The following is a 16,446-nucleotide window of genomic DNA, read 5'->3' on the forward strand; positions in this document are numbered from 1 at the left end:
GGAGGCTCCGTGGCCCAGTGAAAGGCACCCTGTGGCTCTGGGGTGGCGCTTGGCGTTACTGAGATGCCATTCACGTCCTGTGAGCACCCATCGAGTGTGCGATCTGCGGGTCCTGAGGGTGCTGCAGGGGTCTGATGTGCCCAGGTTCATGCTGCATGGCAGTTCTCCGTTCAGTGTTTGAAACCAGTGCTGTGATGCCCTCCAGCTGTCCCAGTCCCAACAGGAAGCTGTCTGGCATTCTCTGTCCCTCTCACGTTTATTACTGGAAAGGGCTCCCCACCCAGACCCCAGGAAAGGACTCTTGGGTCTCGCACAAGAAAGAATTTGAGGTGAATCCATAAAGTGAAAGCAAGTTTATTAGGGAAGTAAAGGAATAAGAGAATGGCTACTTCATAGGCAGAGCAGCCCCAAAGGCTGCTGGTTGCCCATTTTTATGGTTATTTCTTGATGATATGCTAAACAAGGGGTGGATTATTTATGCCTCCCCTTTTTAGACCATATAGGGTAACCTTCTCATGCTGCCGCAGCATTTGTAAACTGTCATGGCACTGGTGGGAGTGTAGCAGTGAGGACGACCAGAGGTCACTCTTGTGGCCATCTTGGTTTTGGTGGGTTTTGTCCGGCTTCTTTACTGCAACCTGTTTTATCAGCAAGGTCTTTATGACCTGTATCTTGTGCCGACCACCTATCTCATCCTGTGATGAAGAATGCCCGACTGTCTGGGAACGCAGCCCAGCGGGCCTCAGCCTCATCTTACCCAGCCCCTGTTCACGATGGAGTTGGTCTTGCTCCGATGCCTTGGACACGCTGGCCATCAGATCCTTTTACACCAGGCTCTCTCATGCGCTCCTGTAGACATGAAAACACGATCTGACAAGAAATCGGATCTTCCTTGCCCATTAGGAGACAGTCTCCTGGTGCACATTCCCCAAGTGGTAAAATTGCTTTTTAATCCAGGAGCAGTTGGACTGGAGCTGGTCTTTTCCCACAGGGCTCCCCATGGAGGGTGCTGGAAGAGGTCTGTGAGTTGAGGGCAGCCGCGCCCGTGCAACGGGAGGTGCTGAGGATCAGCTGTTCTCTGCAGGCAGCTGAGGGTCCCAAGAGCTCAGTGCATGCCAGGGTGGGCCTCTGGTGAGCCCCCCAAGCCTGGAAACATTCGTTCAGCATTAAATGCCTCGTTTTCAAGCCTTATCTTTGGTGTCGCTCTCTAGAAACACATCTCAGGAAGTCACGGCGTGTGTCTGCACTGCCGGCTGTCAGCTGTTCTGTCAGCACCTTGCGTGACCATGGGTGTGCATTCTAATTGCGTTCTTGCCCTTTTGTTCTTGTTCTCAGAGCCCCTCCTCTCCCACAGCCACCTGCCCTCTTGGATTTCTGTCGGGCTCAGCAGTGCAGGGGCCTGGCTGCTTTGGAAAGGAGGGTGCCCTCCCCTCCCAGGTCCCTCGGAATAGGGCCAGCTCTTCTGGGAGGACTGCCAGGCGCCTCTCTCTTATTTGCTGATTTATAAAACTATTAATGAAAATCTCCTGACACAGGAATCTCTCAGAAGTGTAGAAAACGTTCTTTTCTACCTGACAGATCAGGAGTCACCATGTCCACCAGGTGTCCCCCGTGTCCTCCGACTTCTCCTGACTGAACTTAGAGATCTCATTTCCTGCTGTCTGAGCCACCCCAGGTCAGCCCCAGCCAGCATTTTCCTTACCCAGCTCCTCCCCGCCACCTGCTCCAATTCCCAGCACATGTGAGCTGACGGCTAATGGTAGATGGCTGCTAAATTTATTTCAAATTGTTCTGGATACAAATGAAAGCACCTTAATTCCCAAACTTGGAGTTGAAGGAACTATTTTCAACTTCAGCATCAGAAAATGCTGAATAAGTATTTACTAATAAGTAGATACTTACACCTGCATCTTTTGGTATAAGGCAAGTCACATACATTAAAATTTGTTATTTTGTTATGCATTAAAATTAGAGATAAATTTACATAACATAAAATTCACAATTTTATCACCATTTAAAAGTACACAATTTGGTGGTTTTTAGTATATTTACAGAGTGTGCAGCTGTCACCACTGTCTCATTAGGGAGCCTTTCATCACCCCAAAGAAACCCCTTTGAACCAGTTTCCTTCTTTTTCCCAAGCTCCGTCTTCCCCCAGCCCGACAGCTGCTCGTCTGCTGTCTGTGCACTCGCCTGTGCTGGACACTTCATGGGAACAGACTCATTAGCGTGTGGTTCCTGTGTCTGGCTTCTGTCACTTGGTGTCCTGTTTGTTGCATGAATCTGCCCTTTCTTCCTTTTTGTGGCTGAATAATACTCCACCGTGCACCAGGCCACGTTCTGTTTGGAAATCTGCCCCCACCTGCACCCTTGCATCTCAGCTGCCTTACCTCATGCCTCTCTCCCTGCCGTCCCTCTGCCACCCTCGGGAGCCCCTCCACCGGCCCGTGAGTGGTAAATGCACGAATTGAGGGTGTTTGAGGTGTGCGGTTAAGCTCGCCAGTGCCTTTTTTTTTTTTTTTTTTTTTGAGACCAGGTCCCACTGTGTCACCCAGGCTGGAGTGCCGTGGCACAGCCATGGCTCACCACAGCCTTGAACTCCTGGGCTCAAGGGATCCTCCTGCTTCAGCCTCCCAAGTAGCTGGGATCACAGGTGCGCACCACCACACCCTGCTAATTTTTTATTTTTTTTTTGTAAGGATAGAATCTCATTATGTTCAAGACCTCCTGGGCTCAAGTGATTCTCCCACCTCAACCTCCCAAGGTGCTGGGATGACAGGTGTGAGCCACTGCACCTGGCCATGTTTTAGATTTTGATGAAGTCCAGTTTATCTTTTATTCTTCTTTTGTTGCCTGTGCTTTTGGTTTTACAGCTAAAAATTCATTGACAAATCCAGTGTCTTGAAGTTTTTCCTCATGTTTCTTCTGAGAGTTTTAGTTTCAGGTCTTATTTTTAGGTTTTTGATCCATTTTGAGTTAAATTTTTTATATGGTATAAGGTAAGCGTCCAGGTTCATTCTTTTCTCAGAAACTGTTTAGTGAGGATTTTCTGTTAGTCATTTGCCAATTGACTCCTTCCTGGGGAAACTAAAATAGGTCTCCCAGAGATGGACCTTAGACCTGGTTTTCCCAAGTCCCTTAAACCCTCACCTGGCATCCTGTGTCCACAGCCCACCCGTCCGCAGCCTGCCCATCCATGACCCACCCATCCACAGCGCCCCCTGCCTGCCCGTCCACCACCCACCCATCCACAGCCCATCCACCACCCACCTGTCCACCCCCCCCCACCCCCCCCCCCCCCCCCCCCCCCCCCCCCCCCCCCCCCCCCCCCCCCCCCCCCCCCCCCCCACCCCCCCATCCACAGCCCATCCACCACCCACCTGTCCACCACCCGCCCGTCCACGGCCCCCTGTCCTCCACCTCCCTGTCCATGCCCCCCATCCATGGCCCCCTGTCCACAGCCCATCCTGCTCAGCCCCCCTCACTGCAGCTTCTTCATGAAATACATGTGAGCCCATGCCCTGCTATGTTCTGGGAGATGCCGCATACCATGCCCATCCTTCCTCTGGCCTTGCTTCCTGTGCGGCCCCTTTCCAGCTCGGATGCTGAGCAGCGTCTCACTCAGAGTGAGAGAGGGTAGAGCAGGAAGTGGGGCACAGATCTAGGGTCCAGGGGGATGGGGAGAAGGTGCACAGCCTGGCCACCCCTGCCCTCACTGCACTGCCAGCCCCACAGGCACCAGCCCCCGACACCCCTGGTCTCTCTGCCCTCTGATGCCCCCAAGTCCCCCTAACCTCACCACACCCCAACGCCCCCAATCCCTCTAACCTCACCCCTCAGCACCCCCAACCCCCTGGACCTCACCGCCTCCCATCACCGCACCCCTGCAGCCCATGCCCTGGCCCTGCTGCTGTAAGGACAGGTCAGGTGTGGGCCTTGCGGGCTTCTTTGCAGGTTTGTCTCCGTTCACCTTTTCCCTGCAGCTGTGTCCCCTGGACTGCACATGTCCACCTGCCTCCTTTAATTTGCTAATTTCTGAGAGTGCTTATGAGTGTGGTTTCTACAGAATTATGGTACGGATTTACTGAGCCTCACCGTGGCCGAGGCGTGTTGTGGAACTCAAGATCAACTCGTTGAATCCCCAGAATGTCCTAGGAGTGGTCCCTGTCTCTTCCTGGTAACATCTGAGGAACAGGAGACCGTGGTTAACCCGAGGGGGGCTGCGCCGCAACCCCGGCATCAGATTCCAGCGCAGGGCACTCCCTGCACTGTACAGCTTCTCAGAGATTAAGATTAATTTGAATCTTGACCTCTCACTCGGTTCCATCTCTCCCCACTGATCCTGACCTCTCCCTCGGTTCCTGTCTCTCCTCCTCTGACCCTGACCTCTCCCTCGGTTCCTGTCTCTTGTCACTGACCCTGACCTTTTAGTTCCCATCTCTCCTCTGACCTTGACCTCTCCCTCGGTTCCTGTCTCTCCTCACTGACCTTGACTCCTCACCTGGACCCTAAGCTGTGCTGAGGCTGCTTCTCCCTCTTGCCCTAGACTTCGACCCCCACCACTTCTGGCAGTGGAGCAGCTTCTCGGACTACGTGCAGTGTGTCCTGGCCTTCACGGGCGTGGCGGGCTACGTCACCTACCTGTCCATTGACTCCGCCCTGTTTGTGGAGACCCTGGGCTTCCTGGCCGTGCTGACCGAAGCCATGCTGGGCGTGCCGCAGCTTTACCGCAACCACCGCCACCGGTCCACGGAGGGCATGAGGTAGGCCGGGGATGCCGCCACGGAAGCACCACTGCTCCAGAGGCACCACGTGGCTGCAGATTTGGTAAAAATCAAATGCCTATGTGTCTGGCTGTGTATTTCCCATGTTGACCTGTGAAGCTGCCGGTTAAAGAATAGTCAGGTTTATAGGCCTTGGCCCCTCGACCTCGCATTGGAGCAGATGAGCTTGTGTGGGCCGCATGGGGGGCAGCCGAGACCTTCTTGCTGGCACACGACCCAGCAGGGGGTTGGGAGCTGCTCCTTCAGGGCCATTGAGGCGGAACCTTCCAGTGGGAGGGATGTCCGAGTGCCTGGCCAGACGGGGCAGAGCAGGCTCAGCCCCCCGAGCCGGGAGGAGTGCAGTGGCTGCAGCCTGGCCCAGGCTCAGGGCGGGTCTGGTGGGGCAGGGAAGGTGGTCTGGGGGCTGCCTTGGACACTGTCCTCGGTCTTTCCCCACTGGCCCCAGCACGGCCTCCGGCCTCTGAGATATGTGGTGGAAGCCCAGGCAGGCTGACGTTTGGAACCACAGACCATGCCTGGGCGCCCTGCACCAGTGCGTGCCTGGACGCCCCCATGACCGCCAGAGGTAGGGCACAATGCGAGCAGCGTGATTCCCACGGGCTCAGTCAAGGTCCTGGATGGAAACTGCATTGTAATAAAAACAAATCTGCTCGCTGTGACGGGGGCAGAAAACTCTAGTCCCTCACACCTTCGGCCCCCAGGCCCACTCCTCATGAGGACCCCCCCGGTGCCCGCTCCTCATGAGGACCCCCCCCCGGTGCCCGCTCCTCATGGGGACCCCCCCGGTGCCCGCTCCTCATGAGGACCCCCCCCCGGTGCCCGCTCCTCACTGAGGACCCCCCCGGTGCCCGCTTCTCACTGAGGACACCCTGGGCCCCCACACTTTGCTTGAGTCTGGTCTCCGACACAGATGCTGAGGCTGTGATTTGGAGGGAATGTTATTCTTGGATTTGTTATTTGTGGGAAACAGCCTGGAAGAGAGGAGCTGATGTGTTTTTGTGTTCGAGAACGGGTGCCCAGGGGCCATAGCACTCCCTTGAGGGCTTTCACAGACCTCTGAGTATTTGCAGGTTTGGTGTGTGGGCAGAGGTGTGAGGGCCGGGGGTTGTGTGGGGTGTAGGTTTAGTTGCCGGTGATAGGTAAAGGTAGGAGGGCTTGTTGCAGGTGTTGGGTGGTGGTAGGGGGTGAGATGTAGGTACAGGTCAGGGTTATAGGTGTGGGTTGCAGTTATGGGTGTGTGTTGTAGGCACAGGTGTGGGTGTAGGTACGGGTTGGGGTGTGGGGTGCAGTGTGGGTTGTAGGTAGGGGTGTACGTTGTAGGTACACGGTGTAGGTACGGGTGTGGGGTGTGGGTGAGGGACGTATTAGGTGTGGGTTGCAGTTATGGGTGCGGGTTGTAGGTAGAGGTGTGGGGCGTGGGTCCAGGTGTGGGGTGTTGGCATGGGTGTGAGGTAGGTACAGGTTGGGGTGTGGTGTGGGGTGCAGGTGGGGATTGGGCTGCCCTGGTTGGTGTGATTACAGTGAGTCAAGACCACGGGGGTTGCTGGGGTTTCTCGGGCGAGGGTGTGTGGAGGCCTGAGAGGGTGTCCATGCCTGGAACAGGCTCCCTCACTGTTGGGGTGGGCAGTGGCAGCCCTGAGGGCTTCGGTGTGGGGCCTGAAAGGCAGGGATGCTCCCAGAGAGAAAGTGGGTCTCAGGGCAGGCGTTGTGTGTGGGCTCCCTGGCTGGATGTGGGCCTCATCCGGCGGAGTGTGGGGTCCCCTGCCACCCCACAGCTGGAGATCCTGTGGGCAGTGCCCGGGTGCCGAGCTTGCGACCTGGAGATATGTGGGAGGTGCCTGGGTGCCAGGCCTGCGCCCTCCTGATCAGGACCCCACGTGCCGGCCTCCTGGCCCCTCCCACGAGGAGCTGGCCATGTGTGGCCTTGGCCTGGCGAGGCCTCTGAGGGGGCTGCTCACAGGGGCCCCGGGCTTGGCAGGATCCGTTGCTCCCGATTCCAGGTGAGCAGGTTTTGCTGTTCAGCGCAGGCATGTTGTTCAAGGTCTCAGCCCAGGGCCTGCCCCGTCGGCTGGGGGGACGTGTCGGCTGGGGGGACGTGGGAATCCTCTTCAAACCCAAGTTTCCAGATGCTGGCCGAGGTGGCCCTGCAGGCAGGCCTGTCTTAGGCCCCGAGGTCTGCCCTTCTCACACCCGGGGAAGACTCCAGAAACGCCTGTGGAACAAGGGTCTGTGTGTGGAAGAAACACATTGGACGTGCTTTTCCTGTTCTCACTTCACCACAATAAGCAGCACACACACTTCCGTGTGCAGGGGTGTGCGGGCTTCTCCCCAGCACTGAGCAGTCAGTCCGTCCTGCGGCGGGTACTGCCAGTTGTCCTGACCCAGAGACAGCGCCAGATGCCACCCACACTTAGACACCCATGACAAGTCTGGGCCTCCGGAACTTCTGGGCCATGTTAGGGTTCCATGACCCCTGCTTGGGCTCTGTCAGCTTGCTGGAGCAGCTCACGGAGCTCTGGGAAACATGGTTACTGATATTTTACAATAAAGGACAGACATAAACTGCCGAGTGAGGGGATACACAGAGGGAGCTGTGGAGGGGTCCCCAGGCAGGAGCTCGGTCTCGTGGAGTGGGGCTGCCACCCTCCCGGCACACAGATGAGCTCTTGTTCACCCTCCTGCCGGCTCCTGCAAATTCAGCTCTCCCCGGAGTCTCCCAAAGCCTGTCTGCTTGGGAGACCTCATTGGATAGGGTGATAGACAATGGTGTTGAAATGTGATTGGACCTAAGGGTGTGACGTGAATCCAGCAGGGTCTGTTGAGATTCTTCTGGCCTCTGTGCAGGCTCCTTCCTCCAGGATGTGGGCAGGACCCTCTCTGGAATGAGGGTTAGAGTCCTGCCTGGGCAGGTGAACAGAGGGCAAAAGGTCAGAGAGATTCTGTTTTCTGAGGCCTAAAGCACCCCAACGTCACGACAAGAGCTACAGAAGCATTGCGGGTACGGGAGCACCACGGGTATGGGAGCACCACGGGTACGGGAGCACCGCGGGTATGGGAGGGTACGGCAGCACCGTGGGTATGGGAGGGTACGGGAGCACCGAGGGTTGGGAGGGTACGGGAGCACCGCGGGTATGGGAGGGTACGGGAGCACCGCGGGTATGGGAGGGTCGGGAGCACCGCGGGTATGGGAGGGTACGGGAGCACCGCGGGTATGGGAGGGTACGGGAGCACCGGGGTATGGGAGGGTACGGGAGCACCGCGGGTATGGGAGGGTTCGGGAGCACCGCGGGTATGGGAGGGTACGGGAGCACCGCGGGTATGGGAGGGTACGGGAGCACCGAGGGTTTGGGAGGGTACGGGAGCACCGAGGGTTTGGGAGGGTACGGGAGCACCGAGGGTTTGGGAGGGTACGGGGCACGGGGGGGGGTACGGGAGCACCGAGGGTTTGGGAGGGTACGGGAGCACCGGGGTTTGGGAGGGTACGGGAGCACCGAGGGTTTGGGAGGGTACGGGAGCACCGCGGGTTTGGGAGGGTACGGGAGCACCGCGGGTTGGGAGGGTACGGGAGCACCATGGGTTGGGAGGGTAGGGAGCACCAGGGTTTGGGAGGGTACGGCAGCACCGAGGGTTTGGGAGGGTACGGGAGCACCGCGGGTTTGGGAGGGTACGGCAGCACCGAGGGTTTGGGAGGGTACGGGAGCACCGAGGGGTATGGGAGGGTACGGGAGCACCGAGGGTTTGGGAGGGTACGGGAGCACCGCGGGTATGGGAGGGTACGGGAGCACCGCGGGTATGGGAGGGTACGGGAGCACCGCGGGTATGGGAGGGTACGGGAGCACCGAGGGTTTGGGAGGGTACGGGAGCACCGAGGGTTTGGGAACACTGTGGGAGTTACCAGCCTGGAACCGTGGATGAAAACCCGTGTGTGTGGGACGCGGATACACGTACACACGTGTAAAATAGTATCGGGGGTGCTGTGTGGGCGAGATGGGAGCCGCGGTCATGGGCCTTTGCCTGCACTGTTCTACCTCTGAGTTTGCCCCGCCCCCTGGCTGAGCGCCAAGCCCCTGTGCGCTCACCTAGGCTTCCTTCTGCTTTTATAAACCTCAGGTGTGGCTGGGGACAGGCTGTCACAGGCACCCCGTCTCCCCGTCGGGCCACGGGAGGCTTGGCCCCTGTCTCTGCCCCGAGGGCCAGGCAGAAGACGGGCGACCCACACAGCTGGCACGTTGTGAGGGCTTGGATGGGGTCCTGAGGCTGAGGGAGGTGCAGCAGTCTCTGCGGAGGAAGTGGGCAGCGAGGTCAGCCAGCTTCAAGGGCGGGACTGCTGAGACCCTGTGTATCCTCGTCAGGAAGGGGGACCAGGAGCAGCAGCGTCGTCGGGTCGGCTCGGAGTGATGGAGTGTGTGGTTGCTTGTTTCACGTTGTAGTTACGTTAATGAGCCCTGGGGCAACTCCGGAGAGTCTCTGCACTGAGGCCCTGGCCTGGCCCCGGGGGGATGGGGAGGGGACAGGGTGGGCCCCGGGGGGATGGGGAGGGGATGGGGCTGGCCCGGCCCGTGCTGCCTGCCATCCTGCGGCGGGGAGCTTCAGCCCTCCCCAGGCCCAGTTCATCCGGTCTGTGCTTTTAAGACTGACCACTGGGCGGTTTTCCCACTGGAACAGAGAAGGCGTTTGCCGCTAGAACACAGCCAGCCTGACCCCGTGCCTGGCTGGACGAGTCTGGGGTCTGTTTGTGGGGATGTCGCCTCTGCATGGCCTGAGGGAAGGTTTTGGGAGGGTTCTCACTAAATGGGAAAGGGAACAAGACCAGGCCCAGCCTTTGTGCCGCACGCATCACCTGAGCATGAATTCTGGAGGCCCAGCAGCTGCTTTCCACAGCCCGAGACGCCGCGGGGTGTCGGCCCCCCATGTTCCACCTGGCAGCCTGGGGAAGGCAGGGCCTGCAGGGCTAGGGCCGGCGACGTGGGGGCTGTTCCTGAGGCTCCCTCTGGGCAGGGCTGAGTCTGGAGCCGGCTCCACTTGCGCGTCTGAAGCTCCGTCTCCTTGGGCCTGTGGGCCCTGCCCACCTTCCTCCCTTGGCACTGCAGCCTGTGGGGCACAGGGTCCCCACCTCTGCCCCCCTTGCCGTGTGGTCTTCCGGCTTCTCCGCATAGGTCCAGGCCACCGCTCCGTGGATCTTCAGCCCTCCCCGGCCTGGATTCCACTCGCTCTCTAGACGCGGCTTGGGCAGGGGGGATGTCTCCCCTTTGCCACTTCCTGGGTGCTCCTGTGGTACCTGCCTGTTCCTCCCGGTCCACGACAGCCTTGGGGTGGGCTGGAGTGACCCCCACTTCCTGCTGTCAGACCGCCCCCCAGTCTGGAGGCAGGTCAGAGGCGTCTCAGGTTCCTGTGTGCTCCAACCTGCCTGATGGGGGCGTCGTACCCCCAGCCCTGTCAGGATTTGTGATTCTTGAAGCCATTGTGGGTAGTGGTTTCTGAATGCAGGTTTGATAGATCATGTGTGCTTCCTATATAATCTCCAGGGTCGTGTTTAAGATGAAGTATTTAAAGTGTGCACACACATGTACTTACAGATACCTAAAAAACCAAGAGTTTGGGCTGGGCGCGGCGGCTCACGCCTGTAATCCCAGCACTTTGGGAGGCCAGGGCAGGTGGATCACAAGGTTGGGAGTTCAAGACCAGCCTGGCCAAGATGGTGAAACCCCGTCTCTACTAAAAATGCAAAAATTAGCTAGGTGTAGTGGCAGGTGCCTGTAATCCCAGCTACTCAGGAGGCTGAGGCAGGAGAATCACTTGAACCTGGGGGGTGGAGGTTGCAGTGAGCCAAGATCACGCCACTGCACTCCAGCCTGGGCGACAGGGTGAGACTCTGTGTAAAAAAACAAAAAAGTCAAGACTTTGGTGGTGAATGGTGACATGAGCCTGAAACGTGACAGTCTGAACCTCAGGTCCTTTTCTCTGGGGACCTGCTAGTGCCACTGCCCTAGGTGAGGGAGGCGTAGATCCTGCCTGGACTCTGCCCTGGGAGCCGCAGCCTCAGCTCCACATTAAACCGAAGGTCTCTAGGATGTTTGATAGGAAGCGACTCAAGAATTCCCGAGCTGATCTCGTAGCAGCCCTGCTTCTGGAAAGTCCTGCGTCTCATGTACTTGCACACACGTGCAGGCCGGCATGCACAGTTGCCTCCATGCACACACACACAGCCATGCACACACGGTTTCTATTTTGGAGCAACTGCCAGAGGCATTTTTGAACAGTGACTTCCCTTTAGAAAATACGTGGTCGTAGGTTCTGAACCAGTAATGAGACGTGATAAAGCTTCAGAAACAGCTTTGCTGATTAACACAGCAGGCTCTGAAGGGCGGATTCTCTGAGGGTTTGCATTCCTCTTCCTCCAGTTTTTACTGGATTTTGAAGACTGTTCCCTAACAAGGATTGGAGGGTGAGGTGGGTGTAGATGATGAGGGCAGCGGGGGTGCGTCGGTGTTGACAGATGGGGAGGAGCCTGAAATGCGGAATACAGACACCGTGGCTGTGGAAGAGCCTGGCAGGTGCCTGTGCGGACCCCGACAGTGTGTGACCACGGTGGCCGAGTGAGGATGGGTGACCAGGCAGGCATGGCATGGTGCCTGCAGCAGGTGAAGCTGAGGCTCAGGCCACCCCCGTAGGGAGGGGATTTGAACTACGTCAGTCCTCAGCCCTTGGGGCTGCCCCTGTCCAGCCAGGACATGGGCTGGATCCAGAAGCGAGCTCTTACCCAAACTCTAGAGCAGGCTGTGTGGGTCCTCAGCCTCTGGGCATGTGGCATGTCTCCCCTGGGGCCACGTCTTCATGACACTCAGACCCCCCCCCTCACCCACTGCCTTTCCTTATGCCTTTGATGCAGAGCAGGCCCCTGCAGTTCTGAGTGGAGTGAGGGCTGCACAGGACGCCTGGGTTAACATGAAGTGAGCTCGGTGCATGCAGGCTGGCCCGTGTGACAGGAGGGTTCAGCGGAGGCTCTGGAACATTACAAAGTGTGACCCGCCTGAAATGTGACTCACATCACAGCATACTCACGGGGCCGCCAAGCCAGCACCACGGTCTAATTCCAGAACATTTTCTGCACCCTAGGAAGCAACCCCGCGGTCACTGGCAGTCATTCCCACCGCCCCAGCCTCCTCACCCCCGCTGCCACTCCTCCACTTCCCATCTCCGTGGGCTTGCCTTTCCGGACACGCCACATCAGTGGTGCCTGGTGACGTGGCCTGGCAATATGTGGCCTGGCGATACGTGGCCTGGTGATATGTGACCTTGTGCTTGGCTTCTTTCCCTGCACTTCGTGTTCTCAGGGTTCATCCATGCTGCAGAAGGGGTCAGTGTTAACTTTTTGTGGTTGAAAATGTTCCTTCCATAGATTTACCATGTTTACTCTTCCGTTCTTCAGCTGAGGGACATTTGGTTGGTTAACGTTTAGGCTGTTACATGCGATGGACACTCATGAACGAGTTTTTATGTGGACGTAGTTTTTCCTTCTACCTGGGGGTGAAATCGCCAGTTGGATGTGGCCCTGTTTAATAATTTGCAGAGCTGCAAGCCTGTTTTCCGTCCCCTCCCTGCTCCTGTTCCCCTGCACCTGTCCCCTCCCTGCTGCCATCCCCCCCCGCTCCTGTCCCCTCCCCGCTCCCGTCCCCTCCCCGCTCTTGTCCCCTCCCAGCTCCCGTCCCCTACCCGCTCCTGTCCCCTCCCCGCTCCGTCCCCTACCGCTCTTGTCCCCTCCCCGCTCCCGTCCCCTCCCCGATCCTATCCCCTCCCGCTCCTATCCCCCCCGCACCTGTCCCCTCCCTGCCCATCCCCCCGCTCCTGTCCCCTTCTTGCTGCCGTCCCCCACGTGCCTGTCCCCTCCTGCTCCTGTCCCCCCGCACCTGTCCCTTCCCTGCTGCCATCCCCCCACTCCTGTCCCTTCCCTGCTCCTGTCCCTCCCTGCCGCCATCCCCCCGCTCCTGTCCCCTTCTTGCTGCCGTCCCCCATGCGCCTGTCCCCTCCCTGCTCCTGTCCCCCAGGCTCCTGTCCCCTCGCCCTGTCCCTTCCCTGCTGTCATCCTCCCCGCTCCTGTCCCCTCCCTGCTGCCATCACCCTGCTTCTGTCCCACCCGCGCCTGTCCCCTCTGCGCCTGTCCCCTCCCTGCCGCCTTCCCCCCGACTCCTGGCCCCTCCCTGCTGCCGCCCCCCCGCACCTGTCCCCTCCCTGCTGCCATCCCCCCCGCTCCTGTCCCCTCCCTGCTCCTGTCCCCCCGCCCTGTCCCCCTGCTGCCATCCCCCCGCTCCTGTCCCCTCCCTGCTCCTGTCCCCCCGCACCTGTCCCTTCCCTGCTGCCATCCCCCCCGCTCCTGTCCCCTCCCTGCTCCTGTCCCAGGCTCCTGTCCCCTTCCTGCTGCCGTCCCCCGCTCCTGTCCCCCCACTCCTGTCCCCCCCGTGCCTGTCCCCTCCCTGCTCCTGTCCCCCGCACCTGTCCCTTCCCTGCTGCCATCCGCCCCACTCCTGTCCCCTCCCACCTTCCCCCGGCTCCTGTCCCCTCCCTGCTGCCGTCCCCCCACTCCTGTCCCCTCCCTGCCCGTCCCCCCTGCTGCCATCCCCCCCTCCTGTCCCCTCCCTGCTGCCATCCCCCACTCCTGTCCCCTCCCTGCTGCCTTCCCCCCTGCTCCTGTCCCCTCCCTGCTGCCATCCCCCCCTGTCCCCCCCTGCTCCTTCCCCTGCTCCTGCCCCTGCCCATCCCCCCGCCCGTCCCCTCCCTGCTGCCATCCCCCACTCCTGTCCCCTCCCTGCTGCCGTCCCCCCGGCTGTCCCTTCCCTGCTCCTTTCCTCTCCCTGCTGCCATTCCCCCCGCTCCTGTCCCCCCCGCTCCTGTCCCCCCCCGCGCCTGTCCCCTCCCTGCTCCTGTCCCCTCCCTGCTCCTGTCCCCTGTGTGCTCATGTCCCCTCCCTGCTGCCATTTCCTCCCTGCTGCCGTCCCCTCCCTGCTCCCCTGCCCTCTAAATGATGTAGCTAGGGAGGTGGGAGGTGGGAGGTGGGGGTGGCTGGGATTCCAGTCCCTGTGCCACGGTGGTGGAGCCATCTTCTCTGACAGAGCGTCCCAGCAGCTGGAATGTCCCCAAAACCAGCAGAGCCCAGCCCAGTGATGGCTCCGTGCCTGCAGCTGCTGTGCTGCAGAGCACACCTGTGCGTCAGGGTCCCGGGGACGCTAACAGTGAGGGCGCCGGGCAGTGACCCGGGGACAGGGACAGGTGGTCCTGGAATCAGGCTTTAGCTGCACGTCCTGCCGGCCCCCGTCTGACGAGGGCTGTGTCCCGGGTGGAACTCTGGAGCCCAGCATCTGCCTCTGTCTTTGTGGCTGTGTGCAGGCCTGAGCTCTGCCACTGCGGAATCTTCACTGGGGGTGGCCAGCCGCCTGCCTCCTGGTGTGCCTGGCTCTCTGGGGTTCTGTGTGTTGGAGGCGGCAGCAGGGAAGGGGACGGAAAGGAGATGTCCAGGCCCCCACTGGCCCCTCAGGGCTAACCAGCCCCCTCCTAGGGTGGGCTCTGAATGGGCCTGGGCTCTGCCTGTGGTTGGGGCCTCAGGAGTGGCCCCGACCCCCGATTTCCCTCCGGACAGCAAAGCAGCCCAGGCTGTTCCAGGCTCTGCTCCTCCTTCTTGGGGGCCGGGCTCAGGCATCACCTTCCCACTTGTCCCCACCTGAGGCCGTGGTGTGGGTGCCGCAGTGAGCCTCAGCCCTTCCCCAGCCACACCTGGCAGCTGGGGGCGTTCCAAGTTACAGACCACGTGGCTTTACCTGATTTTACAATGGAAGCTAAAAGCTGTCTCTCTGGGTTTGGGTTGCTTGCTTTGACTGTTTCACTGAAGATAGTTTGAAAGTTGTTCACAGTTAACTTGTGTGGCCGCTCTGTGAGGAGGGACGTTGTCTGTCAAAGCAGCCAAAGCCCACGTGCCCGGGCCTCCTCCGTCTACACCGGAACACGTGCCCGGGCCTCCTCCTCCCCACGCCCTCCTCCGTACACCGGAACACGTGCCCGGGCCTCCTCCGTCTCACCGGAACACGTGCCGTGGCCTCCTCCGTCTGCACCGGAACACGTGCCCGGGCCTCCTCCGTCTGCACCGGAACACGCGCCCGGGCCTCCTCCGTCTGCACCGGAACACGTGCCCGGGCCTCCTCCGTCTGCACCGGAACACGTGCCCGGGCCTCCTCCGTCTGCACCGGAACACGCCCCCCTCCGCTGCACCGGAACACGTGCCCGGGCCTCCTCCGTCTGCACCGGAACACGTGCCCCCCCCCCCCCCCCCGGGCCTCCTCCGTCTGCACCGGAACACGTGCCGGGCCTCCTCCGTCTGCACCGGAACACGTGCCGGGCCTCCTCCGTCTGCACCGGAACACGCCCCCCCCGCCCCCGCCGGCCTCCTCCGTCTGCACCGGAACACGTGCCCGGGCCTCCTCCGTCTGCACCGGAACACGTGCCCGGGCCTCCTCCGTCTGCACCGGAACACGTGCCCGGGCCTCCTCCGTCTGCACCGGAACACGTGCCCGGGCCTCCTCCGTCTGCACCGGAACACGTGCCGTGGCCTCCTCCGTCTACACCGGAACACGTGCCCGGGCCTCCTCCGTCTACACCGGAACACGTGCCCGGGCCTCCTCCGTCTACACCGGAACACGTGCCGTGGCCTCCTCCGTCTACACTGGAACAGGCCCAGCCATATGGGAAGCCCTGGGCAAAACAGACACAGTCGGCAGATTCTGCAGGGTGCCACGTTTCTCTATGTTACACCTGTGCTTGGTCCTTTATATAGGATTTGTGTGGTTTGTATGGTCTCTTTTGGAATGAGAATGTTAAATTACAGCTTAAACGTGCCTTAAATTAGAGCTTAGTTCATTCATGTGTGATGCGAAAAAAATGCTCAAATTTAGAAGAGAGTGAACTAGAAAAAGTCTTGTGGTGAGGTGTGGGGAAGGCTGGGGACTCTGGTGAGGTTGTGGGGAAGGCTGGGGACTCTGGTGAGGGTGGGGAGGTGGGGACTCTGGGAGGTGGGGAAGGTGGGGACTCTGGCGAGATGGTGGGGAAGGCTGGGGACTCTGGCGAGATGGTGGGGAAGGCTGGGGACTCTGGTGAGGTGGGGAAGGCTGGGGACTCTGGTGATGTTGTGGGGAAGGCTGGGGACTCTGGCGAGATGGTGGGGAAGGCTGGGGACTCTGGCGAGATGGTGGGGAAGGCTGGGGACTCTGGCGAGATGGTGGGGAAGGCTGGGGACTCTGGCGAGATGGTGGGGAAGGCTGGGGACTCTGGTGAGGTTGTGGGGAAGGTTGGGGACTCTGGTGAGATGGTGGGGAAGGCTGGGGACTCTGGCGAGGGTGTGGGGAAGGCTGGGGACTCTGTGATGAGGTTGTGGGGAAGGTTGGGGACTCTGGTGAGGTTGTGGGGGAAGGCTGGGGACTCTGGTGAGGTGGGGAAGGCTGGGGACTCTGGTGAGGTTGTGGGGAAGGCTGGGGACTCTGGTGAGATGGTGGGGAAGGCTGGGGACTCTGGCGAGGGTGTGGGGAAGGCTGGGGACTCTGTGATGAGGTTGTGGGGAAGGTTGGGGACTCTGTGGTACTCTGATGGGGAAGGTTGGGTACACCGTGGTGAGGAAGACTGG

General features: G+C 60.1%; 1 protein-coding gene across 3 annotated transcripts in view; it reads left to right on the forward strand.

Annotated features, from left to right (window-relative positions):
* The window catches only part of SLC66A2 (solute carrier family 66 member 2), a 48,448-nt gene that overhangs the window by 26,180 nt on the left and 5,822 nt on the right, over nucleotides 1–16,446 (forward strand). For 2 of the 3 annotated variants that reach the window (XM_030810230.1, XM_030810228.1), the window contains one exon: nucleotides 4,547–4,763. The exons of the other annotated variant lie outside the window; for it this stretch is intronic. In XM_030810230.1, coding sequence (XP_030666090.1) covers nucleotides 4,547–4,763 — 217 coding nt within the window. The remainder of the gene's footprint in view (nucleotides 1–4,546; nucleotides 4,764–16,446) is intronic. 3 annotated transcript variants of the gene reach the window in all.

This window comes from Nomascus leucogenys, chromosome 4, assembly GCF_006542625.1.
Source record: "Nomascus leucogenys isolate Asia chromosome 4, Asia_NLE_v1, whole genome shotgun sequence".
Lineage (NCBI taxonomy): Eukaryota > Metazoa > Chordata > Mammalia > Primates > Hylobatidae > Nomascus > Nomascus leucogenys.